Source organism: Prunus avium, chromosome 8, assembly GCF_965620075.1.
Source record: "Prunus avium chromosome 8, drPruAviu1.hap1.1, whole genome shotgun sequence".
Classification (NCBI taxonomy): Eukaryota; Viridiplantae; Streptophyta; class Magnoliopsida; order Rosales; family Rosaceae; genus Prunus; species Prunus avium.
Window position 1 is genome coordinate 27,754,103 of NC_142291.1, and position 18,842 is coordinate 27,772,944.

General features: G+C 35.2%; 1 protein-coding gene and 1 long non-coding RNA gene across 2 annotated transcripts; one reads left to right on the forward strand and one right to left on the reverse strand.

Moving 5' to 3' along the window:
• Nucleotides 1–10,066: 10,066 nt before the first annotated feature.
• On the reverse strand, nt 10,067–11,634 carry LOC110767973 (uncharacterized). The gene is made up of 2 exons (XR_002528395.2): nt 11,307–11,634; nt 10,067–10,798 (listed from the first exon to the last, which is right to left on the reverse strand). It is a non-coding gene; the product is annotated as an uncharacterized LOC110767973 (long non-coding RNA).
• Nucleotides 11,635–17,040: 5,406 nt separating this feature from the next.
• LOC110768093 (uncharacterized) lies at nt 17,041–18,265 on the forward strand. The gene has a single exon (XM_021971810.2). It carries the CDS (start codon nt 17,376–17,378, stop codon nt 18,051–18,053), a length of 678 nt encoding a protein of 225 aa, XP_021827502.1. The 5' UTR covers nt 17,041–17,375; the 3' UTR covers nt 18,054–18,265.
• The last annotated feature ends 577 nt before the right edge of the window (nt 18,266–18,842 follow it).

Consider the following 18,842-nt stretch of genomic DNA (forward strand, 5'->3'; position numbering starts at 1 on the left):
CGTTTTCAACATTCTTGGTTTTCACAATTTCCATGGTTAGAGTATTCTCATTCGACAGATAAAGCATATTGCTTACCATGCTTTGTCTTTGAAAAAAAATCAACAAGTGGGTCTGCACTAATTACTGATGGGTTCAATAATTGGAAAAGAGTTAATGTTATTTACATTTTTGTTTCATGAGAAAGAAAAAAAAAATGCTTATAATATATCTCCTCTAAAAAAAATTATTTAACCTAGTCCTATAAAAATTCAAGGGTCCACCATTGCTTGGATATATTTGGAAGAAATATATAAACTTATTATAACTGCAGTGGATTAACATTCTGAAATTTATTATGTTAATGTAAGAGTGGTGATTTCCTCACTTCAATTTTGTCCAGTTACACTCCATTTTATAACTAAAAAAGGGTGTAAGTGGTCAAAATGGGAGTGGGGAAATCATTACCCTAATGTAAAATCATGTAGTTGGACGAATGTCATATATTCGAGCTCTACCTTGATGATAGTTTTAGGAGCTATGGGAATTGAAATGATATCAATAGGAAAGATTTCGATGCCCTAGACAAGAAGGTACACTAGAAGATAAAGAAGGCGAAAGGGACTGAATAACAATGTGTCATTAATTTGTGTTTGATGATTGCTTGTCCCTAAAAATCTTAAGAAACCTGCAAACACATAATATATATGTTGATTAGTAGTTTGACTTCATCATATATATTTGACAGGTGACTGCAGGAGGTGAGTCATGGCTCATTTTGGACCTCTTTTGACCGTACACGTGCTTGAAAATGGTAGGACTTGTCATTGGGCAGTGACTATATAACTCTCTATTGCCAGGGGTTGAATTTGTAGTATCTTTTAATTATCATTGTGTCTAGTTTAAATATAAAATATACAAGTCTCTATTGCGAGGGGTTGACAGGAGCCGAATTACTCAAGTGTGTGATTGAAGAAGCTAATAATTCTTGTGTTTAATAATTTCGCTACCTCGTAAATTTTGGATCGCTGAAAAAAATTTCGTAGGGACCTCACAAACAAGTTGACTCATTTGGTTAGTATTTAAAAGTATCATATGTTTTTGTATCTATTCGCATGTTCATGTATAGATACAAACAAAACCATTGGCAGGAAAATATGTTTCAGCTGCTCAAATGGCGGTTATTTATGTATACAAGTGAAGTGATATTAAGAGAGAGAAGATCGAACATAGGACATCGTGGTACATAAAAATACTCTTAATCATCTTGAGGCATATACTCGTGAGCTACAACTTACAAGTGGTGGCTTATAATTCAGGAAATATTACAATCAAACTCTTTGGACTGTCGCAAAAATATTCTGTAAAAACATTACCCAATAGTAAAACTCGTGGGTATACACATCAAGACTGTCCCAAATATGATGCTCATTTTGGTCTGTTTTAACACAAAACACAAAAGCAAGAATTCAGATAGCAGACTCCCCCGATAGCATGCTCCAACGTATTGCATTGGCTCGAACAATATAGATTCAAGCATTCCGCGCTCCACGTGGTAATCTAATATTTCGGGTGATGTAGAAAGCCATGTACCAATTCTGATCAGATCTGTAGATTTGATTCTTTTTGTTGTTTACTCAAAATCCTTAGTTTTTCGTTCAATTCACAGTCGTTTGATTGAAGTTAGTTTTTTGGTGCGTAAGTTACTTAATTCATATTCAAATCTATTAGGGTTTTACACCACTAATAATGGCACGCTCACAAATTCATACAATCTCAAGCCTATTTCTGAGGCTTGGATATTTTAGAGCAAACATATATATTTTGGCATGCTCGGTGGGATCTAATATTCTGACATAAAGTGTTGGTTTATGCATGACAGGGACACGAAGGGTAGATTTTGCAGTGAACAAGTTTATCATTTCCTGATATTTGGCACAATCTGATGAGTGCATGAGATCATCAACACTTATTATACTCAAATGAGGCCCCGAAGATCCTCAATTCTTTAAAAAAAAATTAATTGAGGGCCCAATGATCTTCATACCATGTAAATTTTGATGAAGTGCCAGAAGGTTTTCAAGCTTGTTCAATGGGGGCTAAAAGATGCCCACACCTTATACAATTCATTGAAGGCTAAAAGATTCTCAATTCTTGATTCTTGGAACAAAGGGTTCCAAAAGGACTTACATATATACCTTAATAATATGAAACAAAAGTGCCATGGATCCTTATAATATGAACCTTCAGTTCCAAATTAATGATATGCTCTTTATTCTAGTAGATTCAAAGGAAATCTTTCCAAAGATATCTGTAAAAATGGATCTCATATTCCAGCTCAAGTTATTTAGTCAGATACTCATTCTTAGCACTAATAATATAGATAAATCCTACACCATTTAATTTCTATAAACAAACAAAAAAATAACTCAAAAAATGACAGTTGGTCCTATTGAATTTAATTTTAATTATTAAATTACTTTGATGCCCTATTGAGTGTTTTGGACTTTTTATGAGATTTTGGGGTTATGTTTGTTTTAAGAAATCAATGGCAGTTTTGTAATTTAAAAGAAGTTAAAAGCCTTTTTGTTATGTTGTAAGAGCATCCGCAATGGGCTCCCTAAACCACCTCCTTAGACAAATTTTAGGGAGGAATTGTAAAAATGCAACTTCAACCATGCTCCCTATCCACCTCCTAAAATAGGGAGTCCTCTAGGAGCTCCTAAATCTGAGGAGAGAGAAAGTATTCCTAGTGGCTCCCTGTAATTTAATGCTGCCTTATTTAATAAGTGTTTCAAACCTTTATTTCATGCTAATTATTTTATTTTATTTTTTTAATAGAGATGGACCAATCAAAAAAGAGTTATAACATTTATGACTCTCCAAATTAGGGAGTATGGTTGGAGTTAAAATTTTTTAGAGAGCTCCTAAAATAACTTTATTATATTTTTAGCTAAATTTTAGCTAAGAAATAGAGAGCATCATTGCGGATGCTCTAAATGGACTTTGGGTGTGTTTTTAAAGTCCATTTCATATATAGTGTTTTTTATAATTTAGGCTCCTATATTTGGTATAATAGTGAATCTCTCAAAAAAAAACTTATGGACATCCTTTCATAAATTAAAAGATTATTTTACTATGCGATTCTTCCATTCAATTCACAGTCGTTTGATTTAAGTTAGTGTTTTGATGCGCAAGTTGCTTAATTCATATTCAAATCTTTTAGGGTTTTACACCACTAATAATAGCACGCTCACAAATTCATACAATCTCAAGCCTATATCTGAGGCTTGGATATTTTAGGGCAAACATGTATATATTTTGGCATGCTCAGTGGGACCTTAATACACATATTCTGACATAAAGTGTTGGTTTATGCATGACAGGGACACGAAGGGTAGATTTTGCAGTGAACAAATTTATCATTTCCTGATATTTGGCACAATCTAATGATTGCATGAGATCATCAACACTTAATATACTAAAATCAGGCTCATGAGATCATCAACACTTATTATACTAAAATCAGGCCCTGACGATCCTCAATTTTTTTTAAAAAAATTAATTGCGGGCCAAATGATCTTCATGCCATGTAAATTTTGATTAAGTGCCAGAAGGTTTTCAAGCATATTCCAGCTCAAGTTACTGAAAAACACATATGGACATCCTTTCATAAATTAAAAGATTATTTTACCATGTGATCCTTCCTTGTATGACTTGCGCTCCCAAGGAAAATTGGTCATAAGACCATCTCGCAGAAAAGTTGTCAATAAATCCCTACATTTTCACAAGGACAACTTGGAATGTACGTGGGTTTTTATTCTCCATCAATCACATCAGTCACCTTAAACCCTTCAGGGTGATGTCTTTCCCTGCAGACATGAGATTCAAGAAGATGGTTGCTGCCAAAATTCATTATACCACTTTTTGATGGTATAATGTAACAATTAATGTAACAGGGATAACGTCTGAACGTACACATAGGAAATTTTTTGTATATATATAAGGCTTAATTATTGATATGCACCCAATGCTTCACCAAAAATCTCACTCTACCCCCCTACACTTCAAACTAAGTCAATATGCCCTCTGTGCTTTATTTTTGTGTCCCATGTTACCCCTTTCGTCAGTTTGATCAATAAAACTGTTAACTTGCTTACGTGGTATTAGTATTTTAGATATTTTAGCTGTTAAAAATTTTCAAATTTTAAATTAAAATTTAAAAAACTGTTTATAAAATATTTTAATAATTAGAAAGTTCATTTTAAAAAAAGAAATTAAAGCCCCTAGCACCCGAATAGCCCCACCACCACAACAACCCAACCCTTCCCCATCGCCACCCGCCGCCCCCAACTTATTGCCACCACTCCACCATTGTTCAAATATGATATCCCCACCCAGGTGATGCACCCACCCCAAACCATTAATAACAATCAATCCCAACCCACCTAGCCACTTTCAACCCCCAACCATACTCACCCTGAGCTGACACGCCAAATCCACACCCAACCTCACAAATCCAATCTGACCCAAGCCGAAGCCATCCCAACAAATTATCTGAACGCCAAAACCCCAAGGCGCAAGAACTCTCTTATCTTCTTCAACTGGGTTTGATTTGATTTCATGCTTGTCATTTTCACATATTCTTTGTGCAGCCATGAGGGTTATGTGATTGGAGTTTATAAATAGTAAACTCATATTGAAGAACTCTATTTTGTTTTTTTGTTTTTTATTACTACGGCGGAGGAGAAATCGGGGTAGCAAGATGGGGAAGGGTTGGGTTGTGGTGGTGGGGGGCTATTCGAGTGCTGGGGGATTTATTTTTTCCCTCTTTTCTAATTTATTTTATTATTAAAATGTTTTAAAACTGTTTTAAAATTTTGAGAATTTTTAATAGTTAAAATTACTAAAATACCCATGCTACTTCAACAAGTTAACGATTTTACTAACCAAACTAACGAGATGAGGTAACGGGGGACGCAAAATAAAACACATGGGGCATATTGACTCAGTTTGAAGTATAGGAGGCAAAGTGAGATTTTTGGTGAAGCACAGGGGGCATATCAATAAGGGGGTTTCACTAAAACACCCAAAATGGGGGCTGAAATTATAAAAAAACTCAAACACCAAAAACACTTTATAAACACACCCAAAACCCATCATTACACACACTCAAAATCCATTTATAAACACACCCAAAAAATATACAATTGTTGATTTTGGGGTTGATTTTGGGTGTGTTTCTATGTTTAAATAGTGTGTGGGTTTTTTTTATAAATACATGTCTAGGATTGGATTTATTTATAATAATCTAAAAATAATTAAGCCTGTATATAATATTAATTTAACAGTTAAGCTTCGTAGCGGACGTCCGGACCTACTGACCTGTGTGTGCAAAGGGAAATGAAGGAAAATGAAGATAACAAAGAAGTAAATAGAGTTTGGAGTTTTTGCCATTTTAGTGCAAAGTGTTTAACTCTATAAGAGAGTTCTAAGGAGTTGATCAAAGTAGTGTTTGAGTGATGCCAATGGGGAGGTTGAATGAATTGTGGATCTCTAAAAGGTGGACTTGAGCGAAAGAATTGGACCATTTGAAAAATCTAGAGATGGCCATGTTCCTTGTACTGGCTCCTCGTACATTGCTTAAAGTCTGATATTATAGGAAAAAAATAATCTATCAGTGACTATATAAACAATATATATATATAGATTACTTCACTTTTAATGATTGAGATTAAATCTGACAAAACAAATAGTTTTAATGTTTTAAATAAACAATCATTAATATTATTTTCTTTAATGTATTATTCTTTAATTAATATTTATACATTGAGATTAAAATTCTGATATTAATTAAAAATTCATTCTCTCTCATCTCATTAATTATCTTTAATTCATTCATTCTCTCTCTTTCTTCTATGGAGAATTGACGCCTCCTCTTCCTTTGCTTCTTCTTTCTCACTCTCCCGTCCCCTTCTCATCCCCAAAGCCACCCTCACCACCACCACTCCAACCCCTATCCTACCTAAACCAGAAATCCCAGGGACTCTCTCTCTCCCCTTCCTCTCCGGCAACTCTATCGCACACCTAGGGCCAGTCAACACCTACAAAGCCATCGTATAACCCAGATTTATCCCCAGCACAGCCGCTCTCTCTTTGACCCCGTCAATCGCTAGCCCACCCCACCCGGCCCTGTCTATTCTTCTATGTCTGAAACTAATTTTCTTGACATGCTTCCTGAGGTGCTGAGGCACTCTTTGCCCTCGAAGATTTTCCACCAACCCTCTGAAATATCTTATTTCTGAGTGATATATCATTACACTAGTCAACCGCATTTCACATATAATTGGTCTTACTAATTAACAACCTTTTTTATGCATCTACAACTGTCATTTAGTATCTGGGAAACCTATTGTTAAATTCTCAATTTTTTACGTTGTGTTTCTATTCCTGTGCTTCAGTTCTTGTGGTGGTTGTGGTGTTATTGGTACTCTGAAAGACAATTCTAAGCTCACGTTTTCCTAATTCTGTAAAAATCATGAGCTTTGCTTGTTTTCTGTGTCCAAAGTCCGAATGTGCAGTGTTGTTCTGCTTCTCTGTTATTTCTTAGTGACATTGTGAATGGCCGTGGCTACGTAGTTTGGAGGGTGGCTGGACTGACGGATTAAGGGAAACTGATAGGAATAGTGTTGTATGAATAAAAGATGCCTTTCCTTGAGGGCATGATGTTGTATAAGTCATACTAGTTGCCTGTATATACTTCTTTTGAGTCTCAACTCTTTTGAAAAGCCCTTGTATTTTTTTTATTTGGAATTTTAATAAAAACCACTCTCCAATACCCAAGAAGATGAATGTTTGTTCAAAGAGACTGTAATTTGGTGTGAATGTAAGCGTGGTTTCATTTACATTCTCAGTGGGGGTTTTTTCCTTTTCGTCATTGTGTGGGGGTTTTTTCCTGTGTGGGGGTTCCATTTGATCAGGTTCTGTGTGGGGGTTTTTTCCTTTTTGTCATTGTCCAACCATCAGCCGTTTCCTGGCCACCTCCAATTTAGCTGATTGTGCATAGCTTCATTCAACATATCTTCTAAATCATCTATGTAAAGAGAGGGAGGGAGAGAGAGAGAGAGAGAGAGAGAGAGAGAGAGAGAGAGAGAGAGACTCTTGTTGCAGATAGAGAAAAAGAGACGGAGGTTTTTTCTGGTCTCAAGAAAGAGAGAGAGAGAGAGAGGTGTGCGTGAGAAAGAAGAGAGATTACCAAGAAAGAAAGAGAATGAATGAATTAAAGATAATTAATGAGATGAGAGAGAATGAATTCTTAATTAATATCAGAATTTTAATCTCAAAGTATAAATATTAATTAAAGAGAAAAATATTATTTTGTCATATTAGGTTTAATCTCAACCATTAAAAGTAGAGTAATCTAATGGCCCAAAAATTGTGTCAAAACTTGTGTAAAAAATATGGTGCCACGGATCCGCCCCCATATATATATATATATATATATATATATATATATATATTTAACAGAAACTTAAATATACTCAACGAATTTAATATAATAACAATAGTATTATATTAACAAACGAAATGAAATTGAATTCACTGACTTGTATTCTAAATCAAGGCTTGCATATTTTGATTTAATGTCGATAGTAATTTCACTCATTGGTGCTTGAAGTTCTTCAGGTGACTGCCTCCTAAAATTCAACTATTTATATTCTAAATCCTACCCTTTGTTTGTTGTCCTCTCGGACAATATGAATGAATGCTTTGTTTGATACTTTTTTATGTGAAAAACGAATGAGGCCTACTTCTAATTTAAATAGACTTTTGAAAGTTTCAGAAGAGTAAATTAATCTGAAAAAATAAAAATTTAATTTAAATCAGAAGTACCTAAGGCCCAAGGCCCATCTTTTTATCATTAAATATTTTAAAGTTCAGACCGAACTCAATGTGAAGCCCAAATTGCCTCCGCAAGGACATTCCACTCGTAAGGACGAATCCCCTCAATGCGATGTCTTGGATTTCATTCAAACTTCTAACAAGTTTAAGATGTAAACATGGGCTTAGCCAAATTGGTTAGAACGGATGTGCACCTCACTATACATTCGAGTTCGAATGCACCCCCACTATAGTTTAGATCAAATTAAAATAGAATATCGCTTATATCCACAACAAAAAAGTATGGTATAAGGTTTTAGTTTAAATAAGCGTGCTTGGTTCAAAGAAGTTCAAAGATCTCCACAAGTCACTTGAATTAGCACACCTTGGAACTTGCACTAATCTATTTTCACAATGGTTTTTGTCGAGTCATCATAGGTTCTTGATCAATCCAAGTTGTTCGAACTTTATCTGTGACTCTTTCAGATCAAATCAAAACGTTACGTTTCTCTATTCAACCTAAACTAGTCGAATGTTTTCTATGACCTTTTCTGGATATATACAAAATGTACGACAGTTTAATCCAAGTGCTTGATCTTCATATTTTGTTATCCTATTAAATATTGCCCCTACTCTGAAAAATTCATGAATCCGCCACTGTTTATAGACCATATCTAAACCCCGTCTATTTTTTAGGTCTCCTATTGAGAGAATAGAAAAATGACCCAATCCAAAACAATTGAACTGTTGAATGAAATAATGATTATTTAAACCAAATTGAACGAACAAATATACAGTGTGCTTCAGTTTAATCGTTGAAAAATGGCAATAAAAAGGTAACATAATATATGTATCAAGCAAGAGGCAAGAAGACAGGAAAAAGATATATTGTATTGGCACCAAAATATATCCAGCACCAATACAGTATAAACACAAATTTACACAAACAAAGCTTGCTTTCAATCTGAAAAGTGAGAGTGAGAGCTCACTTTTCCCATTCTCCCTTTACTCCTTCAGAAAAAAAAGGGTCTTTAAGGAGAGGAGGGAGGGAGGGGAGCACAATGTAGAAGAAGCTACACCATTATGCAGCAGCTCTGTCATCGGAATCCAACCATAATGAACCTGTGATTTGGGTATGCGACATATCTTTCTCTCTCTTTTTGTGCATAAGGTCCTGAATTTTCTTTGCTCAGCAATAATGTTAAGTTCATGAATGCCTTACTAATTTATAAGCACCCAATGACCAGTTCATGATATTTATAATGTAATTATCATGCAGTATACTAGTCCTAGAGTGAATTTGTTTCCCCCTTTCTCCCTCATGGTTGTGACGAATAGCTACGTCTAGTTTAGAGAACCTTGATTTTCCGTTTTTTCTCCTTGAACATCACTGTCTAAGACTTTCTAGTAGCAATCAGTTTGGAGAAAAAGAGAGAAATCTACTCCAAACAAAACTTTAAAGAGAAAACTTCTAACAAAGAAAATAAAAGGATGCTTATTTGATTAGGGAGACTCTTCTAGTGAATCTAGAGAATCCGGCCCTTCTATGTTAAATTGTTCTGTTTCTCCTTGGCAATTACGTCCAAAGGCATGGAAATCCTTGGGCCAATAGAAAAATTGGGAGAAAAACTATAACACTCAAACCCATCGGCCATGATACACAAAAGAAAAGCAAAGGAAAGAGATCTAAATTATGAAGAGAAAAGCAAAAGAAAGAGATTGTTAGTTTAGAACTTTAGAGAGAGCAAGAAGGTTAGAGAAGAGAGAGAATTTCAGAGAAAGAGAAGGGGAGGAGGAAGAGAGAAATAGAGTCACGAAAATAAACCGAAAACTCAAGCCACATGCACTTGATGATTTTCAACAGAAATATTGACAGACATTGACGGTAGCAGAGGCATTAATACTTTATGAAACTTTGGGGGATCTGAAAAACCACATTAATAATCGAGAAAAAATGAAATACGACCTATAATCCAAGGGGCATAGCTAAATTTTGGAAAAATTTAAAATTTTAAGAAGATGTAACAGTCACTCTGCATAATTTTTGGAAAAATGCAAGGGCATCAACGATATCTTGAAAGAAATATGCTGTCAGCCCATAAACTTATGCATACAAATCACTAGATGGACCTAATCCGAAATAAAATGCTTTCAAACTTAATTTAACAAATCATATAGGTCTTACCTGAATGTAAGCATCCAATAGAATTATACGCCATTAATCCTCGCACAATTTTATATACTTTTAAGTTCAATAATACATAGGAGCAACCCCTCAAAGGAAATATATTGACTAAACTGGAAAAGGTCATAATTATATAAATGTGAAAAATAATGTCCACCATATAAGAGACATCTATGATGGATCATAAACCAGGAGTTGCTATCTTCGATTTTTCGTCCAATCCCATTGCATTTCGTATCCTTGTTGATAATAGGAATGTGTGGGAACTAAGGATCTAATAAAATAGAGAAAACACACATATGTTCCACTTTGGAAGGAAATGGCCACTGCCCTCTATTTATGATTATTTTTCGCTTCATCTATCTCCATATTTTTATGGAAAAATTTCCATTGTAATCAGTGAATTTGGATTTGGATTACTGGACAGTATGGCGCCTTACATCCAATATTTGTTCTTTTACAACATCCTTTTGCCCTGCACATTCCTATCATCAACGAAGATACAAAGTGTTTGGGGTTGGACAAAAACCTGAAGATAGCAGCTCTTGTTTTGCGATCAGTCACAGATCTCTCCTACATAGTGCACATTGTTTTTCAAAATTATAGAACTAAGACTTGTTCAAGCTTAATCAATACATAATGTTCGATTGATTAACTCCTGGGTATTATAACACTTAAGTATACTCTTCCAGCAATAGCTAAGATGGTTGGACGGTCATGCATCTCAGCAAACCAAAAAGAAGAGAAACATGCATCTGCACAGGGAGAGAAAGAGAATATTGAAAACTGAACTGAAAAGTTTTTGAAGAGATGGTGGAAGGAGTACTGGAACAATAAAGATATGGCATTTGACCACAAAATATTCTAAATGCAGGTAATGCTAGCAGCTATGGTATTAATAAGGCAAAAAACATGAAGCAATTGACTGTTTTGCAATACAAAGATTATAAGGTCTTTAAAAACAATGAAATTTCTCAGGGAAACAACACAAGTCAGTGAATCAAAAGGTATAACATATATGAATCAAACACCACAGATCCAAGCATCAAATTCACATCAAATACCAGTCAAATAGCAATTTTAATCTGATTTGAAACTTCTGCATCTCTGTTATCTGCTATTTTTGTGGTTTAATTCAGAACCCAGTTAAAAATATTGAACAAATCTCCAATCAGATTTTAAAAAAACCCCAAACAAATTAAATTGAAAAGAAAAAAATGCCCAAGAACTAGAAGCTGTAACCAAAAACCATAAAGCACGCACCTTTGTTAGAAGCCTCTGCCCACCTTGCTTCCAGTTAAATTATGGGTTTAACCAGCACATGTAAGCAATTTGAAGCTGGATCTAGGGTTCCTTGAAAACCCAGAAAAGTCCAGTTGGAAATTGCAGATTGATTTCAAAAGACTGACCCAATGGAAAATCAAAACGATCAGCTAACACAGAAACAGGAAGCATTGGTGAGTGAAAATGAAATGAGAGCTTCAAACAAAGGTGAGGGTGAGAGTGAGATGAGATTATCAAGTAGCTGAGATCTCAGACTGAATTGGCACTTAGTTTGACTGAATTGCCACTAAGTTCGACTTAATTGGCACTTTTGTCCCTCCATTTGTCATTTTTGTCCTTCGCCCTTCAAGTAGGTCCCTTCATTTCATTCCCACTGTGGTTCAAATTGTAAATTTCATCAATACGAGGGGGAGGGGTGTTTACTTCCTAAAGCTTCCAAGTTGTAGAAAATTTTAGAGGATTTTTCAAATCATGTAAGAGCACTTCCATTCATTTGTTATGGCAAAGAGTAAGGGCAAGGGAAGGGTTGTTACTATTCCATTGAATAGTGACAGAAGGCTTGTTGTGTTTGCACCCATTGTCATGGCAAATGGCAAATTCTATTCACTTTTTTAAAAAAAAATTCAAATGGCGATGACGTAAGCTGCCTGGAGGAAGCAAATCGGGCCATTTCTCCTTGTGGGCTTGCCCGAGTTGGTGGGCTCCACACCTTGCCCAAGCTTGCTGTTGCGCGTTGGAATGTCCTCGCATGGCCTAGGCCCTCTCCTGCCTGGGCTGGGTCCTAGGCCAAAAGTCGGTGAGGTTCGGTGGTGGCTGGCTGAAAGACGGTGAGGTATGTCGGTGGATGGTTGGAATTCGATGGTTGTGGCTGGCTGAAAGCTGGCGTCGGTGGTAGCTGGCCGGCAACAGTAGGCCGGCGATGGGAGGGGGGCAATGGGGCCTGCCAGAAGGGGATTGCCAGAGGTTGACGTTTGGCATAGTGTGCTTGATTTAGAAGGAGTAGCATTTTGTGTAATTTTGATGTTTTTTAATTATATTATTGTAAAATTAGGTACTACTTTTTGGTCTTTGGCTTTATGCTAATTAGGTAAAATTATATTCCTATTTTCCAAATTAGTAAACTATATAGTGTCTTAAAATGAAAGCTCCCTAATTTGCTTTAGGTATAAAAGTAAAACAAAACAATTTTTTTGTTTAAATTAAATTAATATGTCATGAAGTAAAAAATAAAACAAAACAAATTTTTTTAAACTAGTTTTTTTTAGTCTTTAGATTAAATTCAAGGGTGGGTGGACTCTTGGATCATAGGGGTCCAAGAGAACAGGACTGTTGTAATGAATATGCCATTTGATTTTTTATATAGGTGATATATAAGATGTTTTGGTATGTATTGTGAGTTCAAATTTTTTATTATTTATATTTTATAAAAAAAACTCCCTCACACATGAAATTCTAATTCCGCCACTGCTAATGGGGCTTGGTATTGATGCCAAAATTTAGTTCAGCAAAATTTGATCTTTTGAAGTGTCAGTTTGTATTAGGGATAATTATTTGGCAAGTTGTCTAAAGGCGGAAATCAAGTCTGCCTGGACCAACGGGCCAAAACTTGATCCCACGCAGCCTAAAGTTTTAGTGGGTTGTACTTGGGGTTTCCAAACCTAAGCCCGATATATATATGAACCCGATGAGACCCGGTCTACTTAGGTTCGATCCAAACTTGTTTATTATTTGCATATTGTATATCATTTGTAATATGTTCTTTTTTTCTTTTGAAACAAGCGATATTGGAGAGGGAGTTTTTGCACACACGCACTGCTAAGGTGCAATGGGAATTCGAACTTAAGATCGTTGGTTTGCAAGTAGCCATTTTCCACTGGACTAGACCCCGTTGGTCATTTGTAAGATGTTAGTATTTCATCTACCCTTCATGCCTCCCATTAAAATGCTCCAACAGCTCATTGTTTTTTGGATAAATTGTTTAATAAAATGCCTCAAAGAAGCTTTAGGTAGAGGCAAACAAAAAATCCTTGACAGCTTCTTTATCTTGACCCTACGAAAGATCAAATGCTTGTTAGTGATGGATTTTATAATAAACTTCCACATCTTATATGATGATTTGGCACTAAACGTGCTTTAAGTTCATTATATAATATAATCATGTTGAAGGAAAGGAGAGTTGTTAAAGATTGAGTTTCCTCACCAGCAGACATGTCAAGACTCAAGAGCCCATCGTCTTTTGAGTTCTGCCCAAGAAAAAACAATGTATATACAAAAGAAAAACGCACCATATAGTTAGTGGAATCTAAAGTCGATAGCATTCGAATCCAACGTGTTTGCCTAAACAATAATTGATGGCAAATGAAATACTCAATCAAGAGTAATTTTGAAATTTAAAAAAAGAGAATTGTCAACATATCGAGTTATTGTCGTTTATCAAATATATGGTGTTCGGTAATTTGATAGTCTAACAATATAACATATCAAATAGATTGACAAGAAAACATTACTTCTCAGATAATTAAGGTGAATCAGTTCAGCTTCAAGCGATCAAATCTCAACCGATCGAATCTCAACCGATCAAGGCGATAAAGTAACATGTAAAAACTTAACAATCTTAAAAGAAGAATTTGGGTGTTACATCAACTAACAAAGGGGCTTAGTTTTGTAAGAATGATTAGTTAAATTTGGCAGCTTTGATCTTTTTTGCAACCTTATCTCTTCTTCAATGAAAACCTTTACAGGCAAGGAAAAAGGGGCATAACAGCAAAAGCTTCTACTTGAATCAACAAACTGATTCGAAAATTATTGTGGTATATGGATTGGATAGAAGGACCAATTTCCTACGGGACTTGGCATTATTTTTTTTATATTCGAAAAGCATCTATGTCTCTCTCCTCACACACACACGTAACACACACACAAAAATGGATAATGTAAAACCTAAAGGGAAAATGGAGCCCAGAGATCTAGCCCGTTTGAAGTTAAAAACCGCAATCATTAATAAAATTTGTCTGCCAAGTGGTTACCCAAAATATATAATATATATTTTTTGATAGACAGTACAAAAGTAATATTTTTTTTTTATTTTTTTATTTTGATATTGTGTGCTATATGATCGATTTAAGTAATGGAAATGTTAGGTACCGAAGACCAAAGGGAAAGGAAAGAGAGAAAATAAGATAAGTGTTAGAATTTTTAATTTCTCTAAGAGAAAAATACTAGTTTTTTTATATAATTAATTTGTAGTTTTTAAAATTTTTAATAGCAACTTATGATTTTTATTTTTATGAAAGATTGTTTATGGGGAGATTGGCTACTCTTATCACCAGCGTCAAAGCAGACCCACAACGCATGGCACCCAACTGCCAGCAGTCACTGGTATTGATTTATGTAGGCACCAACGAGAACTGCTGGCAACAGGACTCGAATATTGATTTATGTAGGCACCAATGAGAACTGCTGGCAGCAGAACTCGAATACTAGTGGGGCTACACACAGTGCAGGGACCTTACCAACTGAACCAACCCTCGTTGTTTTTTTTTTTTTTAAACATCGGTTTTTAGAACAAAATATTTTTTTTATAATTTTAAATAAAAAAAATTACAAAGATTAATTAACTCACAAAAACAAAGTGTTTGCTTAATCTATAACCAATTCATGATTATTGTTATCATTAAGTAAAGCGAGTTCTTTTTTGGTACAGCCTGAAAGTCAGCTGCTCTACTAATGCGGGGTCTGGTCGCTTTCCACCATAGTCTCTTCTAAAATTTAAATATATGCTCACAGCATTTCCAATAAATATAAAAATTGTTACCTAAATTTATTATTTTATACCTAGAAACCACAATTTGTGATCCTTACTTTCTCTAAACGAAAACCTTTTTTTATGAGAGAAAGACTCTCTGTTTGAATTGTTAAACCTACTCAGTCGGCCCTCCAGATTTTCTTTGTGTATGAATTTACTTTGTTATACCTCAACAAAGTTATTAGGAATGTAATTAGCCAAATTATGGAACTGGTATATACCATGTCAAGCAGCTTTTGCCATGTTATATAGCCAAATTATCAATTCCTTCCCACATCAGCAAATATTCACATCGATGCATTAAATAGACAGTCCGACAACATAATATATCGAACAACTTAGATATATTTTTCATCATGCATTGATTATCAATACTAATGTTCTTGTTATTAGTCGGGAGAAGGAATTCAAACTTTGGACTTCTTCTAACATCGGGAAAAAAAATACCACTAATTGATATCACCATCCTAATATTTAGTTAATCGATTGTATTATGAAAAATGAATTGTTATGACCCTAATTCAATTATTCGCCTAAGTGAGATAAATTCCTAATTCCGTCACTGATTATAGTTGTTTTCTTACTCTACGTAGGGCTTATGTAGAACTTTGACTTGTTTATCAAGCGATAAACTTTGCATAAAACTACCTCTCCCTTGGGTTTTCATTAGTAATTTTCTTTTACTTAATCATTTGAGCTAAGATTAATATTTTTCAGGTCCATTCCAGGATTGATGGGGAAGTGTGAAACCAACATCAAAACGTGCCACGTAGCCCCCTGGTCCACAAGTAAAAGAGAGGGGCAGTATACAATTATTGGTGGGTCACTTAAGGCACGGAAGTAACTGAAAGCCACTAAAGAAGAAAGGTGATTGCAAATTAAAAGAAGTTATTTCGAAAGAAAATATATATATTTTAAAATAATTTAAATAAAAAAAGCAAAAAAAGCAAGAGAAAGTAGGTCTTACTTGGCACATTCTTAGTGAGTAAGAAATTGAAGCCTGGGAATCTAGATGACAATGATGTATTTGTATTCCATATGTTTGCCACCTGGAGTGGAGGGCTCCATCTTGTTCCACTGTGAAAGTCTAATTTCTAGAACTCTTCAAAAGTTTTTCTTACTTTTCTTTTAAATCTTTTATTTTTCAATTCCAACAACAAATTTCTCAACCAAAAAAAAACTCAAGTGATTAAATGATACTTATTTCTTTTAGCTAATGGGCTTACAATGATACTTAGTCTCTGCAAATTCTACTCTATTTTTTATACAATCGATATTGGGGGAGGAGGAATCGAACCTAATACCTCGGATACAATTATGAATGCTCTAAATCACTTGAGCTAATTTTATCCCAAAAAAAGTTATGTTTATTCACCCTGAATAATTCATTAATCTAACAACTATTAATTAAGTGAAGAATAATGTTACTGAGATCACAGTTATGTATCATAAATTGAGACGGAACCCACTCACACGATGAGTCCCATTCCTTAACTGAAACCATATATCAATGTAGAATCTTGATCCATATCATAGATCTCTAAACAAATGGAAAAAGAAAAAGAAAAAAAAAAAAAGAAAAAAAAAAAGAAAAAAAAACCAGAAGGAAAAGTTTCTTGCATATATTTATGTATTTATCTTTTTATTCCGCATATTTTTGTCCATGCTCTTTTATATGCTAATCCTAGTATACCATATTCCACAGACTCATGTAGGCATGATAGCCTTAGTGTGATGGAGCCTTGGATAAACCCTCAACTTGCAAATTTGAAATAAAGTAAAATGAAAGGAATATAAGCTAAAGAAAAAGGAATTGTCCTATTTGTCCAAAAAAAGAAGAAAAAAAAAACATTTCAAAACAAAAGGGAAAAAAGTTCTATATTCCATGTCCTATATATAGAAAGCCTGCACCATGTAAAGGGTTCAACAACAACAAAATCTCATCCTTAGAAAACAACACAATCATTTTGTCTTTCTATTTGCTCTGTCTAAAACAGAGCTCTCATATTGTCATTTGACTCTGTTTCCTCTGTTTTCATGCTTCCAATCATCAAACCCCTCACAAAATCTACTACTCTGATAGTAGTGCTACCAATATTGGCTCTGATCAGAGACATGGTAGGTTACCAAGCCTTGACAAAAATCCGATTCGTTTTCGAGTGAGAACCACACAAAATCCTCAAAACCCTTTTCAGGATTTTCATTGATTTCTTCTCTCAGAACCCCATTTTTTAAAAAGAGAAATGAATTCAATCAATTTTTATGACATCAAAGCTGAGAAGGCAAACACCTTATTGAGGTACCGCCAGCTTCGAAAGATTGCAAACCTTTTTCGGTTGATAGAGGTGCTTGTTGTTCTGCTCCTGCTTTCCAGGTTTTCTCTTCAGCTCCCTCATGCTGTCAAGAACTCTGGCTTCTACTTCCGGGACATATCAGGCTTCGTGGTCAGCCCTCGCTTCGTGTTCGTCGTTGGAAATGTAATAGTCATCATTCTCTTCGTCAAGTCCGGCAGGTTTTCAGGTAAAGACTCCAGCGCAGGAGCTGATCTTTACGATGAGTTTGTTCACAACAGCGAAAAGAACCAGAAGATTCGCAGCGATGCGATCGAATACCACGCCATACAGAGCAGAGCTGAGGACAGCACAGCTTCTGAGAAGGCTCATACTATTTCTGGGGAAATCAAGAACTTTACAAGGAGCCAATCAGAGAACTTAGAGCGTGAGGCCTGCAAGAATTCACGGCGTTTACTGAGGCGGTCGGAGACAGAAAAATTCAAGAAAAGGGTTGAATCTGGTGAGAGATTGGCAGAGAGTGCGTACCCTGAAGACTCCATGAGTAATGAGGAGTTTCGCTCCAAGGTTGAGGCTTTCATTGCCAGGCAGCAAAAGTTTCGACTTCACGAAGAATTCTCTGTAAACTAGTGCGAATTATGGGATGGTAAAATCTAGAAGTTTCTGTTTTCTTTTCTTTTTCCCTTTCTTTTCTTTTGGGGGAGGGGGGGTGTTTCTATAAGTATTTGCACATTGCTATATCAGAAGTGCAATGTAAATTCTTATAGCTCTGTTCATATTTCCCTCAAACTGATATATCAATAGTTCTAGTAGCAAAAGCAATTATGCTACCTGTTTAGCAATTTTTTTTCCTTCAAGAATTACTTCTATAACCTTATTTTTATCTTAGACAAGGTAACGAAGTCAGGCCACTCATAGCTTTAGTGGTAGAGCGTTTACCCTCACACTCATGACAAGAGTTCGAGCGAGTTCCGCTCTACTTCGATAAGAAAACAAAGGTTCAGCATGTGGCATGACCCACATCACTAAATCATCACCTAATCAATTCCAACTTCCAAGCATATGCCAATAGGCCAAAGAAAATGGGTACTTCCAATTTTCAAGAGAATAAATTTGCAGATAAGAGAATTTTCCTGAGCTGTTTCCATTGTCTGTATGGCTCAAACAAGGGGCATACTGGCAAGAATGTATTCTAAATTCTGTTCCACACATTATTATGCATGAATCCAGACTTTCTCTTTCTTTTTTTTCTTTTTCTGGATTGAAAGGATAATTTGGAAGCATAAAGTCTGAAGAGTTTCCTATAAAATGGAAGCAGTTTTGACAAATCCGTTTTCAGTCATTCCATAATCTATAGACTGGATTGGACTGGACTGGACTGGAAAGCTCCATATACATGAGCATCTTTACCCTTCTCAA

Bases quoted from the DNA above. Each gene is read 5' to 3' on its own strand.
- LOC110768093 (XM_021971810.2), top strand. From the start codon at position 17,376: ATGAATTCAATCAATTTTTATGACATCAAAGCTGAGAAGGCAAACACC.